The sequence below is a fragment of the Ambystoma mexicanum genome, chromosome 9 (assembly GCF_040938575.1).
Source record: "Ambystoma mexicanum isolate Mex_15411 chromosome 9, UKY_AmexF1_1, whole genome shotgun sequence".
Taxonomy (NCBI): Eukaryota; Metazoa; Chordata; class Amphibia; order Caudata; family Ambystomatidae; genus Ambystoma; species Ambystoma mexicanum.
The window spans coordinates 710,075,760-710,091,635 of record NC_090931.1 but is presented as its reverse complement, the minus strand read 5'-3'; the positions used below and the strand labels follow the sequence as shown (position 1 = coordinate 710,091,635).

The 15,876-nt window shown below is 43.7% G+C and overlaps 1 protein-coding gene across 1 annotated transcript in view; it reads right to left on the bottom strand.

The window, feature by feature from the left end:
* Nucleotides 1-15,876, bottom strand: part of LOC138487396 (carboxypeptidase O-like) — a 309,025-nt gene that overhangs the window by 252,407 nt on the left and 40,742 nt on the right. Inside the window, exon 2 of the mRNA XM_069613965.1 lies at nt 7,838-8,047. Coding sequence (XP_069470066.1) covers nt 7,838-8,047 — 210 coding nt within the window. The remainder of the gene's footprint in view (nt 1-7,837; nt 8,048-15,876) is intronic.

Sequence of the window (15,876 nt, the reverse complement as noted above, 5' to 3'; positions counted from 1 at the left end):
AAATGTACCACAGGGATGTGCATTGAGCTTGAGTCTGTAGCTAGTACTTTGCTAAATCAGGCAGTGCTAAACCCCTTGTACAATGTCGAGATGATAGTGGCTCATCTGACCTTGGACCTTGCACCAGCCCATCGTAATCTAATAAGCAAACCCAGATCTTAGTCAAGTATCACTTTGTCATCTGCACAGGTATATTAATAAGCAAAAACTGCCATTTGGGGGGGACATAGCATCTTGACCGAGGAATCCAACCAACATTAGACAAGGGCAGTTTTGTCATCTTTCTACCTGGCGCTTCAGTTGCTTCATGGCAACCTCAAAGTTTCATTTAAAAATGGCCTACTCGTTCGTAAATATCACCATCCCCATGTATGTAAGACACTCCAGAAAAATCTGTATTCTTCTCCAGCCTTATTAGTTTGGTCCCTCAGGTAGGACATTCAGATTTAGTCCGGTTAATGGAGAGATCTGATAGTGATCCAAATCAACCTATTTTCAGCATTATAGGTTGAAGAATAACCCTGAGACTGTTTCTAAGAAGAGAGATATCATCCACATATGGGAACACAGAAATAATATGCAAATACAACTTAAGCCGTCTGTTGCCATGTGTCCCCCTTATAATGCATGACAATGGCTCAACGTTCAAAGCAAATTTAAAGGGGGATAGAAGACAGCCCTGGCATGTCCCACAACATAAATGAAACACTTTAGATACCCCCTATTTGTCTGAACTCTGGCCACAGATCCAGTAAACAATGAGTAGGAAATCAAATGTGCTCGCACACCCAATTTGCAAAGGACATTGAACATATATGGCCATGACAACCAAATGAAAGACCGTCCATGTGCATACAATGGCAACCACAGCCAAAGTTTAATGTCTACTTGATCAATTACAGCAAACATCATTTTTAGATTATGTGAGGAAGACCTGCCTGGTATGAAGCCGGACTAGTCAGGTAGTACCAAGGTCGGCCTTAGGGGTAGAAGTTTGCTGGCAATTATTTTTGTGACTATGTTGCTGTCCAGATTGATGAATGATAGTGAACTGCATGAAAAACAAACCTCTGAGGGATTATTGATTTTTGTCAGCAGAGTTATCAGTACCTCTTGGGTAGATTGTGGGAATGCAGCACTCTTTAGGGACTCACTGTACATGGCAAGCAAGTAGGGAACAATTATCGATACAAGGGCCTTTTTCATTTCTGCTTCCGAGATGGAAACTTTCAGCTCATCCCTAGAGCCTATCTCCAGGTAGGCTAATATTGTCCTGAGGAAACTTTGTGATGTCTTCTGATTCAGCTGTTTTTTTAGACGCATACTATTTATGACAGTATTCCTGAAAGACACAATGGGCCTCATTACGACTCAGGGGGTAAGGGTTTTACGCCGGCATAAACAGCGCCGACCCTTACCGCCTGAGTACGAGGTCCCTTAGCGCCATGGCGGATTTAACACCTGCTTTTAGCAGGTGTTAAAATCCATGGCGCTAAGGGACCATGGAGTTAATTACGCCACCGTAATTTACGGTGGCGTAATTAACGCCTTCCCCACTCCTATTATGCCCTATGGGGCAACAATGGGAATGGGGAAGGGTAAATGGGGATTGGGGACTTACCGCCCCGCCAAGGTCGGAATGGGGCGGTAAGTCCGCCAACCACCATGCCGTAAACGTAGTTTACGCCATGGTGGTAAAGTCACGGCCCAGGCGGTAACTTACCGCCTGGGTCGTAATGAGGCCCAATACCTGTTTATCAGCACTAGTGGTCTATTTCCCAGCTCCGTCCTGTGTAACTACTATTTCACATGTACCTCTCTGAGCCCTCAATAACGACAACAGCACCAAACACTTATAGTCCCTCTTCCCCTAATTCCTGGGAGAGACCTTCCAGGTAATACATTTCAATTTACTATGGGAATTCTCCCTAAAAGCATTTATTGTAAACTGTATACCAGCTATTAACTTTGAGTCCACACAATATCTCATATTGCATCTTCAATTCTCAGAAATCGTTCTCCAATCTATCCAAAGTATTTGCCATGACGTTAAGAACACCTGCTTCATTAGAAATGTATATTCCTCTCACAAATACTTACAATTTTCCCCAAATTATTCATTTTGCAATTGCAGTGTTCTTATTATGTTAGGAGAAGAATTCCCGTATTTCTTTCTGAAGCTTCTTTCTCAATGCCACATCCAGAAGACTTTAGTTCTTAAATGGCTGACCCTTTAATCTCCTGTATGCATTGAGTAACATGCACACACCCTGTGATTACAGTCCATGCCTGTGCATTGGAGTGATGGTAGGGCTGTCAGAGTGGGCCAGGTGACACCATATGCACTGCAATGCTAGGAGCAGGGGTGTTGTGGGGAGTAGTCCCTTGTCAACTCAACCATGCCCTGAGGTGAGGGCAGGATCTTGTTAGCATAGACTTATATCTCAATGCATGTGCCCTTTAAGCAGAGATAAAATATTACCAACCACTGCCTGGTGCATGGCCTTGTTAGGTGTCTCTAATACTTTGCATTATCCTGTAGCAACTGTGGCTCTCCTGCTGTGCCCCAGTGCATGGGACCTAGTGAGAGAAAGAGAGAACACCTATTGGCTAGGAAAGTAGGGCAAAGCATGCTAGCAGCATCCTACTTCCCATCACTGACATCCTGGAGAGAGTTGGATTGCACTGCATGTGCTTGCGAAGGAAACCAAAGCAAATACAGTGTCTGGGCCTGAAATAGGCCTAGCGTGATTAGCCACTTATCGTGGCCAATCAGGAACACACACAGGTGTGGAGAAGCACATAACGCTGAAAAGCCAATCCAATTGGGCCAGCTCCATGCCCGGTAGGAAGTGCTGTGTGTTAAAGAATCTGTGCAGCAAATGCTATGTGCTGTGTAGTGTAATATGTGGATTACTAACATAGATTACTAACCTGCATTCTTAACATGGGTACTAACGGAGCATTAGGAAATGAAAGCGGCTGACCAGGGGTGCTAACACTTAGTATATGATTGGTTTGTGTAGGCTAGGTTTGCAGGGCACAGAGGTTGATAAGACTAGCACTGCGTCAGGCACACAAACTCTTTTGGCTGTGAAAGTCGTTTCAGAAAATAAAGCAGGCATTTGAAAGATGAACAGCTTGTTTGCAAGGTGAGATGCTCTGGGTGGTGTAACAAAATGATGAGGCATTGGGAAATGAACATGTTCAATGTTCATGCAGGAGCGCAGGAAGAGGAAGAAATGTGTGGCATTTTCCTCTGAGCGATGAACAAGCAAGAATGCAGCTTGCCAAAAACCAGGGAAAGTGAGCTGAACTAAAAGGGGTGAAATGGGTGCTGGGAGGTACTGGAATGGGCTTGAAAGTTCTGACACATGATAAAATTGTGTTGAGAGGCAAATTAATACTTCATTAATGGCAACTGCCCATCCCCTGCCCCAATATCATAAGGGCGAGAAGCCCTACGGATTAAGGCGACCGCACCGGCCTTATCCTGGATCAAAACAGGAAGAGATGGACCTGATGTAACCAAAGATGGCAAGAGTATAAGCACACCTACTGGTAGACTGATATCCACGCATGCAATAGACACAAAGCAAATACACACTCACCATGAAGACACACGAACACTTGGTCAAATGAGCATTTAGACATGAAGAATATCGCTTGCAACATGAAGACATGAGGAATATAACACAAGTAATGTATACGCTGAAACGCAACACAAACAATATATGTATATAGCCTACTAACATAGAAATGCAACAGTAAAAGGCTACCATTGTTGTTAAATGAAAATCGCAGCACGTATTGAGTTCTTCAAGCTGTGTGAAAACTTAAAACTGCTGAATTCACTAAAGCCCAGCATTGTGCGGGGCGCAGGCTGCAGCTGCACAACCCCTCTCCAAGGTTATGGAAGTATTAAGGGAGGGCTTGAACAGTCTATCAGAAAATTAGAGATAAGCATTCCCAGGGCGTAAGAAATATTTCTCTGAGAATAATTGATGAACAAACAGCCTTTGAATGCCAGGTGCCGGCTAATTATAAGTTAAAACCTCCTAAGGAATGGATTGACCAAGTGCTTAGTGGTTCGAAAAGGAATGACACTCAAGTTCATATTAGCTAAAATCACAACAAATACAGGACGGGATCATTCAGAACACGGTCTCCTCACACGTGACCCCTAGCTCCCAAACAGTGCCTATTCATTAGGGCCAGACACGACCCAGTACCTGCTTCGACTCCCCACACATTCTTAGAATCAAGGTGCCTAACAAGGTCAAGTACAAAGGAACATTCCTGGCCTTAATCTTATTTGGAAGAATGAGATCTTGGATTTCAAACGATGAGCTTTTGCCACCTCTGTTTGCATTGAGTGAGAAAACTGGGATGGTTAGTTTGGTGTGCCGCTTCAAGCATAATGGAGAGACTGAGGCCTTGAAAGCTGCTGAGAGCTGACAATATATACGAGCATTGCAGAGTTCAGAGCAGCGCAGTGTCCTGTGATCCTGCCAGCTGGAAGGTGAGGGCTGCCGCCGAGTGGAGCCCAGATTGCAGGCGGACCAGATGGGCTCGATTCACCAGAGTCACAAGTGAAGTAGAGTGAGTATAAATAGGGACCCAATTAGCTCTGACTCCGCTTGCAGGGTAATCTGGCAAGATGTGAAACTGACCCAAAAGGCATAACACCATCTATTTCTAAGGTACCCAGGGATAAAGGTAGTTGCCTGAATCTAATCTAAATTAGTTTTGAATGTTGTTGTGCTATGCAGGAGAGGCCATAATATTTAATTACATACTAACCCGACCTTAGCTAAGGCCAGGGCTGTAAAGGGGAATTTAAGCTATATTTATAATGCATTTGCTTTCATAGCCAAAGTGCCAGCTAAGGTGTTTCCTAATGCCTTCACTAACCTAAATGTAGACAGTTGGGGGTACAAATAAGGATGAACATGTTCCATGTTGGGTTACACACATTATTAATGAATGTCAGTTAGGGTTTCTGAGAAGAAACAGGAAAACTCCATGTGTTTTGAAATGTGCTTCATTTTCTCTTATTCACCAGTGTACATTATTGACCTATGTTGTTTCCTTATATATAACCAACGCCAATGGAAGTGTTTGTTGTTTTTCTAACATATCCAAAACATCTTCATATAAAGTGTAAAATTATGAGCATGTGTGGTGGTTTCTATTCTGTTGCCTGTTCAAGTCATGATTTCCAGTGTTACAACAGCATGGTGTGTGCCTGGAGCAGCACAAAGCATGCTGGTGTCTAGCCAACCCCATGGTAAAATTGTGGAAAAAGGAATGTGCCAGGAAATGTATCTAACAACTCCCATATATCATCCACAGCTGAAGTACATTGATTGGAGGGAAATCCTTCAGGAGAGGCAGGCCCCTGTTAGAGGATAGGGTGTTTAGAGAGTGATGTGGATATTTGGAGAAGGAGTTTATTTGGAGGATGCAGGAGCAGACGAAATGAGAGAAGGGGCAAATGGGTTGGAGAGAATTGGAGAAGAAGGCTGGGAAGAGAAACATGCAGTAAAAGAGGAACATCAGGTTTTGTTGAAAAGCAGAAGAGCAACTGCAGGGTGACAACAGATAAGAGGAAAGTGAGAAGAGAGGAGAGGTGGATGGTGACATCAGAGAAGATGTGAGGGTGACAAAAGAGGAGAGCAATGAGCGTGGCAACAGAGGAGAGGAGAAGGGTGAGAAGATAGGAGAGGAGGAGAGTAACAACAGAGGAGAAGGGAAGGGGGAGAAGATCAGAGAGCAGGAGAATGACAACAGAATAGAGGAGAATAACGATTGGAGAGAAAGAGGTCATTGGAGAGAGGGTCACATTGACGCCAGTGATGTTTAAGTAGGCTGTGTGAAGAAGGGAGGACCCTGATACTGTCAATGCAGACCCTGGAATGGGTGGTGGAATGAGTATACGTTGAAGGGTGGAGATGGTGCAGATGAAGGACTATAACAGTTTCAGAGGAGGGAATGAGAGAAATCCCCATAGGTACGAGCACATGGTGAGACATCAAGGAGGAGAAAGAGAGACTAGGCTGGAGGCCATTTCACCAGGACTCTCAGAGAAAGAGATGCCAAGAGGCTTTGGGGCAAGCCACTGAAAACTATACAGTGGCCTCCTGCCTGCTTTAGGCTGTCAAGGACGAGAGAGAGAGACTGGGCTGGATGGCCATCTCGCCAGGACTCTCAGAGAAAGAGATGCCAAGAGGCCTTGGGGCAAGCCAGTGAAAACTATACGGTGGCCTCCTGCCTGCTTTAGGCTGTGGAACTTTTCGAGAAACAGATTTTAGCATGTGGTAGGTATCCAGCAGGTGATTATCACTGCAGAACTGGGTCCCTTGGAGTATGCCTCCCCACTGTGCTCAAGTGACCCAAAGATACTAACTAAGAAAGCAGGAAGTTTAAGAAGAACATATAGATACTGACAGCGCAATGTCCCGAGAAGCCACACAGAGAAATGTGAGAGACATTCTAAGTTTCCTTAATTATGTTGTTCCTTTGAACAAAACTGTGACTACCCATACTTCTGTTTTGTTGTGTCAAACTTCCACGAAGAATCAAGACCTGTTCTTGGCAGGAATTGGAGGACTTTTGCATTAGCACCTTTTGTGCCACAACTACAGCCATTGATGTGTTTGCCCTCTCTGGGGATAGCACATATCTTAGGTAAAATTTCTCCCAGCACACCACTGCATGATACGCCACCATCCACAACTATATGATGATTAACAACACTTACCTTCCACCCCCACACAGAAAATCCCAATCTGTCTGTCAAGAGACCCAAAGCTTTTCCATACTTGAATAAACTTTAACATAACAATTTCCTCCCTTCTTCTTTAAAGTGATTGACACCATGTGCTATCCCTGAAGCGCCAAGCGTAGATCAAGATGTGTACTAAAATTGCCGCTATAGTTATATGTGCAATTATTACACATATAAGAAGAATATGTAATGGGTCATAAAACATGCACAACTGTGCATCTATTTGCTCAGCCTGACCACAGAAGCCATTCAGTCCAACAGATGCAGATAATTCATTGCCTCTCAGCTCTTTCTCCTGTGCTCAGTGTATTGATATCAGCTTCGCAAAAAAAATCATTTGTCACTTCAGGCGTTGTCAAGGAATGATTTATTTCCCTGTCCGCTACCCGTAGTTTAGCTGGGAATAGCCTTTTCTAATTTAAGGACGATTTCCTGCCTTTTTTAACCACAAAAGTATAGTTGAGAAAAATGTTCAGTTTACCCTCCTGATATCTGAGCTTCCACATCTCTCGCCCCACTGTTTTCAGGCTGGTGACTCGCCATCCTCAAGACATTGTCACCTGTTTTGGCATCCAGTAATAATGCCACCGGGGAAATGGCCGCCACGTGGCAACATTTCCCTAAAAATGCACCCTCCAGAAAATCAAACACTTTCCCCAAATGTTCTATGATTGGAGGTAATAATATATAATTATACCCCTCCTGGAATATTTGGGGAAAGAATGTTAGGGGTCAGGAAAAAAAGTCACCATTCTAGACTACTTTTTACCTGCAAAATTATTGCAAGGAACACAGTTTTTGTAGTTCAGTAACCTGGCAATTATTACCCTCAGCTCTGCTACCCATCGACCTGAGTGGCATTCAACAATAAATATCAGTAAGGCTTGCGACTGAACAAAGAGCTCAGTAAGTAGTCTTTCCTCAAATTTCTCCATGTTTCCAATGTGCGTCGACACGGATACCCCTAGAACGCTGACATTCGTTTATCACAATCTCCTCTCCGAAACTTTCCAAACCCCTCCTCAGTCTGCAACAACACCCACTCACCAAAAGTATGCTGATTTACTGCTGCATCGTTGAGAGCCACACTGCCACTGGGAGTTTCAATGGTCGACCACCACTGCACCACAGCCTTTTCCTCATTGACCTCCCAAGACACCAGCAAGCCAGTATCCCCTCGCAGCTGCTGCTGCAGGTGAGACCTCAGCTCACTAGCAAAGTATAGCTGCCAACTGACCCGGAACCCACAGGTTTGGCCTGCAATAAAACATCAAACATGCAAAGCGACAAAGGTGTATGAAAATGCATGGGGAGGGAAGGTTGAGAAACAAGGTCATCACTGTATTGAGGTAATGATTCCCTTAGATTCATAATTAGCCTCTCATGTGAGTACAAAGGTTTTACTGCGGTCTGCCTCTGTCAAACAGTTAAAGTGCTTTGAGCTCCTGTGACCGCCTCAGCATCACATGACATCGCAGCCCAGAAGTGCATCTTCTTGCTCTCCCCATGAAAAGAAAAACTTGTGATTGTGACATGGAGTTATGTCCACAATGCATAGGTAGTGACCGGTATAGTCTTGTTTTGGCGACAGGAGTTTTTTCGATGTAATTTCTACTGAAAAACATTACATTTAAAAAAAGAATCGAAATATATAAGGAACTAAAAGGTGAGGGGAGGAGATTTTTGTTTTAAGAAAAACGTATTTTACATTTTTAAAGCACTCACACAGCCCGCGTGCATCGATGCGCTGTTACAGGAATTGCTTGCTTTTTAGTTGTGCAATTGTTTTTGTCTTAGTTGCGTATTTATGACATGCTTAAATACCCAGAGGTTTCTAAGCGTGGACTCAGGGATTGAACCTGTGTAACTTTGTGCCGTCTTGCTTCCCAGGCGTGAATGTTGCTGCTGAGCTATCCTCCCGGGGTTTGAGTGGGGATAAAGGTATAGGCAAAGGGAGGCTAGGGCCATTCCCCAAAATAAAAAATAAAATATTCCATGAGTTTTTGTTGTTGTAATTTTTTGGGTAAAAATTACATCGAAAAAACACCTGTCGGCAAAGTAACATGGAACCGTGGGGGCCAATTAAAAAAGGCAAGTTTCAGAAAATAGTAAGAATATTCATGCACTGTGGAACCATACATACCATTGTATATGTTTTCGTTCGTTCATGTCCTGACAGTTGTGTTTGCACTATTAATACATTTATTAATTGATGATATTTCAATATGTCAAGAAAGTCATTGGTAGTGTTTCCAAGGTCTCAGAATAATTTTCCTCAAGATCACAAGGCAGTCAAGTGCAAACCCACCACTTCTCACTGCTAATGTGTACCTCAAAAGGACAATGTGTACACACTTAAACTGAGTCATATCCATTAGATGAAGTGCTCGTCTGCCAAACTTATGGCAAATCACAGTACACTGAGGACGTCTAACATCGATTTTAGCGAATACGCGTAAACTACAACAAAAAGGTAACTTGAAGGGTGTTGTTTCTGATTCTAATGCAATTGTTGTTAATGAGGTGGGATCCAAACGCATTCTGTCATTTTGGGGTGCTGGGTGGGTCAATGCAAATATGTGGGTGCAGGGCCAATGGGAATGTGGGCAGCGCACAAGTGACCCTTGGGTCCACTGTGAAAAGTTAGCAACTATGACATAGGGCCTCATTACGAGGTGGGCGGTAAGGGATTACCGGCACCGGTGCCTGTAATCCCTTACTGCCCTACTACGAGTTCCCTTTGCGGGTCCTCCCTTAATGCCTGGTTTTTCCAGGCGTTAAGGACGGGACCCGCAAAGGGACTCTGGAGCTAATAACGGTACCCCAATTTGCGGTACCGTTATTAGCGCCTTCCCCATTCCCATTGAGCCCTATGGGGGCTCAATGGGAATGGGGAAGGGCCCTGGTGAATGGGGAATTACCGGTCCCTCCAACTTTGGAATGGACCGGTAATTGCTCCATTCACCAGGGTGGAGTCGGTAGGGTTTTGGAGGCAGCCATGGAGCTAATAGCTCCATGGCTGCCTCCAACCTCGTAATGAGGCCCATAGTAACACTCCCATCAGTAGCCACTGAAACAATCACTCTCCAACACATAATTAAAGCATTCATAGCAGTTCTACTTATCACACAGCCACTAACCGCTAAGTTAGATCAAAGGGCCAATTTGCCACCAACTCCTGACAATGGGTATCCATTTCACTCCACGGCTCAGTGGCCCTCAATGAGGATTCAGATTTTATGGCGATCTACTATGTCACTATTACAATATACATTCATCTGCACGGTCACCCAGCAAGCAGTCAGAGCCACACATGCATTTATTTTCCAATGAGGTATCACATGATTGTGTGTGAGTAATGTGCTTCCTCTCCTGTTTGCAGCGCTTCTCTAACATGCTGCCATCTTGGTTCCTGGCACCAGCCCATCTCATTTGACACTACATTCTTGCTAAAATGAGAACACCCTTTCAGTAATACTCAGGAGTTCACCTTGTGCTGCTTTTTGGCAGATAATTAAGTTTAGTGTATGGTTTCCTGCATCTTCTCAGTATTGTATCTCACCATTGGTTTCTGCAGTTCAAACTCACTATTAAGACCATACAAAAGCTTTGAACCTTGGATAAGTGTTACAGATAAAAGGGTCTCTTTTACTAAATGATCAATGGAGCAAACAGTTTATGTGTTTCAGGTCAGGATGAGATAAACACTTTTTGGTGTACAAACATTTTGCAACATAAAAAACATACTGGAATATGCAAAATCCAAAAATAATGAAACATTCACCAAAATATAACAACATAACAAACGGTACAGCACATAACACATTATAGGAATCGACAGAAACAAGACTTAGAACAGAAACCATATTAAACTAGAAGGAATTACAAAACATAACTAAAATACAAGACAACAAATGGCAATTCATAATTTAAAAAGATAAGTAACAAAGTAGAATAAAACCGTAACCTATACCACAAAATGTGACAATAGAAGACATAAGAACAACGCTTAAAAAAATACACAAATGAGTACACACCAGAACACACCATGTAGAAAAGCATCATACTTAACAAAATAACAGACACAACAAACCAACTGACATACCATTGCATATTGCAAAAGCAAAAATAAGAATGAACCATGAGATATTAATTATTAATTAGAAGGCCGTTGAATGCGTTTAGCATGGTGTCGGTTTACTTTCAATTTATCTTGCTCTGGCTGAAGAACCTACACTGCCATCAACTCTAACATTCAGCAAAGCGTCAATGTCCTTAAATAGTTCCCAGTGTTCTTGCTAATGGATCTATGATAAAAGGTTGCCTCCTGTTCATTCAGTATAGGATAAACGGGCTACTCTCTGAGCACCACTCCTTTATCAGGTATGTAAACGGCCTCTCCAGATGATCTAGTTTTAAGGTGTGTAATGACATTTGAGAACAGGAGTTAGAGAGCAAAGAGAACTCAAATCATTCCGTTTTATATATAGGTGATAGGAGATCAGAGTTAGAGTAGAACATTGTGTGTTAATATTAGATAAGAGAGTTTTACAGGCCGATTCATGGAATTCCTCACAAAAGTGTTGCACGCGGCTGGTGCACAGCGTGCCCCTGCGAATGTCTGCGCCAGCCGCGTACGATAAAATCAATTTCCGCGCACAGCGTATTCATGGATTCTCACCTCCAAAAGCAGACGTGGCGCAGAGTGGCGCAGCGACCCTGCAGCAGCGCCAGTTACACCCCCAAGAAGCCCTTGCGCAAGGAAAAGCCATCAAGATCGCAAAACCATCGCAAAGGGCTGCGCCAACCCTGTACCAGTTTACCGGACTGGCAAACAGCAAACGCAAAGCGGGGAACGTGTATTACGGGTTTCGGGAACACGCATGCGCGAGAAGTCTCACACGCGATCTGGCCTGGGGGAGCGTGTGCGTGTATTTCAGAGGTGCGCGAGAACTTTCACACGCGAACGGGCTGGGTGCGTGTATTTCAGGGGTGCGCAAGAAGTACCACACGCGATTGTCCTGGGCGCGTGTATTTCAGAGGTGTGCGAGAAGTTCCACACGCGATCGGGCCTGGGGGAGCGTGTGCGTGTATTTCAGGGGTGCGCGAGAAGTATTACACGCGAATGGCCTGGGTGCGTGTATTTCAGGGGTGCGCGAGAAGTTCCACACGCGATTGGCCTGGGCGCGTGTATTTCAGAGGTGCGCGAGAAGTTCCACATGCGATCGGGCCTGGGGGAGCGTGTGCGTGTATTTCAGGGGTGCGCGTGAAGTTCCACACGCGATTGGCCTGGGCGCGTGTATTTCAGAGGTGTGCGAGAAGTTCCACACGCGATCGTGCCTGGGGGAACGTGTGCGTGTATTTCAGAGGTGCGCGAGAAGTTCCACACGCGATTGGCCTGGGCGCGTGTATTTCAGAGGTGCACGAGAAGTTCCACACGCGATCAGGCCTGGGGGAGCGTGTGCGTGTATTTCAGGCGTGCGCGATGTAGGGTGTCCTGACCCACGTTTAAGCTACCCTGCTACAACATTTGGTGCTGTGGGCTTAGGAAATTCAAGATGGCGGAAAACCCACATGTGCGCCGAAATCCAGGAAAGCTGCGCAGTTGTGCGCACACCAAAATGGTTACCTAACTTGCCACCCACCAGGGTAAAGAAAGGTCTTTGTTAACAAAATCCACTTTTACTGATGTCAAAAAGTTGCTGAAATCGTGACTCATTGGACCACTTTAAAGATTCAACCCTTTTTGTGGGGTTCCACATAACCATCTTACTGTAAGGAGCCCCATCAAAACAATGTTAAGCAAGGATTTACTACCATGTAAGAACCATTCCTGTTTAGAATGCATTAATCCAAGAAAATCCCAAAAATGGGTGCAGTACCAGTACTCACCACTATCCAAAAGCCGGCGTTTTAAAACCCACTGTGTGTTTTTCTGAAGGCAAGCAAAATGCCTATTTCAAACCTTGCAACATGTGCAAAATATTCACTGAACACCAGCAGACATTTGGCAGAATGGAGTTTTGTGTGCCTACAAAATCTGGGAAATGAAGAGCCCAAAAACAATGCTTATAACAAAAATGCTATGGAGTCAGCAGCTTAAGCCTAACTGCAACTGGATTTAAAACCACCAAAATCGAAAATGTTAAATTAAATGAGTGACCTATGTTTGGTGTCACATGCCTTTGTAACTGTTGAAATGTCATAGTTTTGCACTTAGAATCAGCATTCTAGCTGCATGTGTAAAATTACAAGTTATTTTAAAAGCAACAAAAAGTTAGCTGAAGGTCTGGCTTAAGGAACTTGATTTTGCCTAGCAACGGATCCCATCAGGAGTGAAACTTGAGTCACAACTATGTTCCCAGGCCAATGTTCCTTTTGCTGCCCACACTAAGGATATGCCATCTATCTGATAATTGAATTTCCTGTGCTCTGCCAGAGAGTGAACAAAGCCCTCTCCACTCAGGCAAAGGTTTTTATTACAGACGTCGTAAAAAGTGGCTTCCTCCTGGAGAAGCTGGGAGGGGCACTGCCTGTGAGAAGCAAGCTGGCTTGGCAGAAACTGGAAAGACTGGTTTCTGTACCATGTGACCTGAAAAGACACACCCCTGCAGCAAGGATATGGTTTTATAAAAAGGGGGATAATTCATAGTGCGGACATGTGAAATTTTTTTAAATGATACCATAATTCTTGTGATTTTTCTGCCCACAGTTTAAGACGTGGTAGGAACCGGTGGTATGTTCAGGGGGGTTTTAGCGGAAAAGTGGATATTACTCTAAATGTGTGCATGTTAAAAATCTGAAACTTCATCAGTTAATGTCCCTACCCCCTGCACACATGTATGTAAAGTTGGGTCCATGTCGGAAATTGAAAAAGCAGTTAAAAAGTCAATTATGTACACTCTTTGAATGCAAGCTCCGAGAATGAGCAGATTTGGACATAGACATGGCTAAATTCAGCCACACCATGTATATGTAATTTCAAACAACTGTGTAACTCTGAAGTATGGATTTTGATCATATATATATTTGGGTGCACAGATGATAAGGGAGGATGTTTCAAGAGATCATAAAATGACATCAATCTGACTCACAGTTCAGTTTGCCAATCAAGCGGAGGAATGGAAGCCTGACCAATGACGAATGAGAGGGGCAAGTCTAGTGATGCAACACACACACCCATTCTCAAGAAACAGATAAAAGCAGAGAGTCAGGACACATAGAGACATTCAATTTCATCTGCCGCTGGAAGCCCTGCCGGAAAAATCCATACTTACCTCCATCAAACTCCAGAAAGCCAAACTAGAGACTTCAATCTATCCAGAGCAGAGACCAGACCAGAGAGAAAGCAGTGCTGTGCCTAGCAGAGACCAGACCAGAGAGAAAGCAGTGCTGTGCCTAGCAGAGACCAGACCAGAGAGAAAGCAGTGCTGTGCCTAGCCGAGACCAGACCAGGCGCTGTGAGCAGAATCCGGAAAGACCTGACCAGACTGAAGATCGTGACCAAGTCGCTTTCCTGTTCAAAATCTCTTGTGAGTACTTAGCAAAACTCAGAACACATCTCTTAGTTTAAATTCATCTAATTCAATCTATTTAACCTAAGTAGAACTGCCTCCTATCTGTCACCTGTCATTTCTAGTAAAATTTGTCATTTTGAAAAAGTGTGCGTTTAAAATTTACAAAACCAAAAACGACCTTTACTAAATTACTCATATCTCCGCAACCGTTTGGGCTAGAGACTTGCAATAACTTTCATTTGGAAGCTGAGATCCCAGGCTTTCCTAGGACCCCAAAACGGTAGAGATAGTCCTTGCGGTTCCTTTGTAATAGCGCTCGGCGCATCTGCGAATTTTGCCGCGATTTGCAATTTCTTCACATGTAAAAAAACTGCTGCTGCCTGATTTCATTTGCCAGAAATTTGTTTAACCTGCTAACTATCCCTGCATCATTGCTAGTGTGAGCCTGGACTAATATTAACTAGATACCACTCATCCTGAACCTCTAAAAGGGAATTAAGAGCGTTTCCAGCATATTTCTCATTCATTGCTAGCACCTATCAAAGCATTTGCCTGTGATTTCAAAACTCCTACCTGTTTTCTGTTGTCTAAGCTTGCTGGATTGAACTGATTACATTGATTGCATTTCTGAGAACTGTGTGCTTTCCTCCCATTTCCTTGCATTGCATAAAGAGGGGGGGAGTGAATAGCCAGAGAAAAGTGATTACATTGTTTGGTTGAAATCATATTGCGTATTTTCTGTACTGCATTCATTGAATATTGCATCCACCTGAGCTTACATAAAGCATCCTATACCACATTATACTTTTGTTCCTATTTACCAGTGTGCTACCTTATCCATTTCATGTCAACTCATTAGTGATTAAAGAAGTGTGCTAGTGCCAGATTCTCCGTTGTTAATATTTACCATATCAGATTAAGTGTGATATTCAATTATTAATTTATTAAAAAGTGTGATATATATTTTAATTTATCAAATAAACCTTTTAAACTTGCAAAACAGAATTACTTCTTGGCTCAGTGGGGTCAGGGGGATTCCAAGAGAGGGGTGTTATACAAGGGTAGTCATCCAGAACGCATGAACTGGACCTAAAGATATATCAATAAGGGTTTTCATTCAGTATTATAGACTAGGCGTTGACTTAGCTGTAGTGTTGAATTGAATCCCCTTACAAAGTGGGGGCTCGAGCCGAGACGTTGGGTTAGATTTACCAGTTGTGCAGCTTAATACAGTGTGCTAACTGACGGGATACATACACCCGGTCGGATCACCACGCTGCATTACGCTGTGAAGCATTCCTCAAAAGGGACACTCCAAGAAAAGTTCTGTTCTGCAAAAATAAAATACTAACTTCTGTAAGTCAGGACAGAGACCAATCTCTAGAATGACGACCTTAGTAGACATGAAAATAGCCAGAGAGCACCTCTTGCATAAGCTATTTGTGAGAGGTGAATGGACCGAACAGGGCCAGGATGTGTGGTTGCAGGCCATCACACAACAGGTCACTGAAACAGAGTCAGATATATATAGAGATCAGGGTCCCTTACATGTGGCCCTGAGTGAACTAT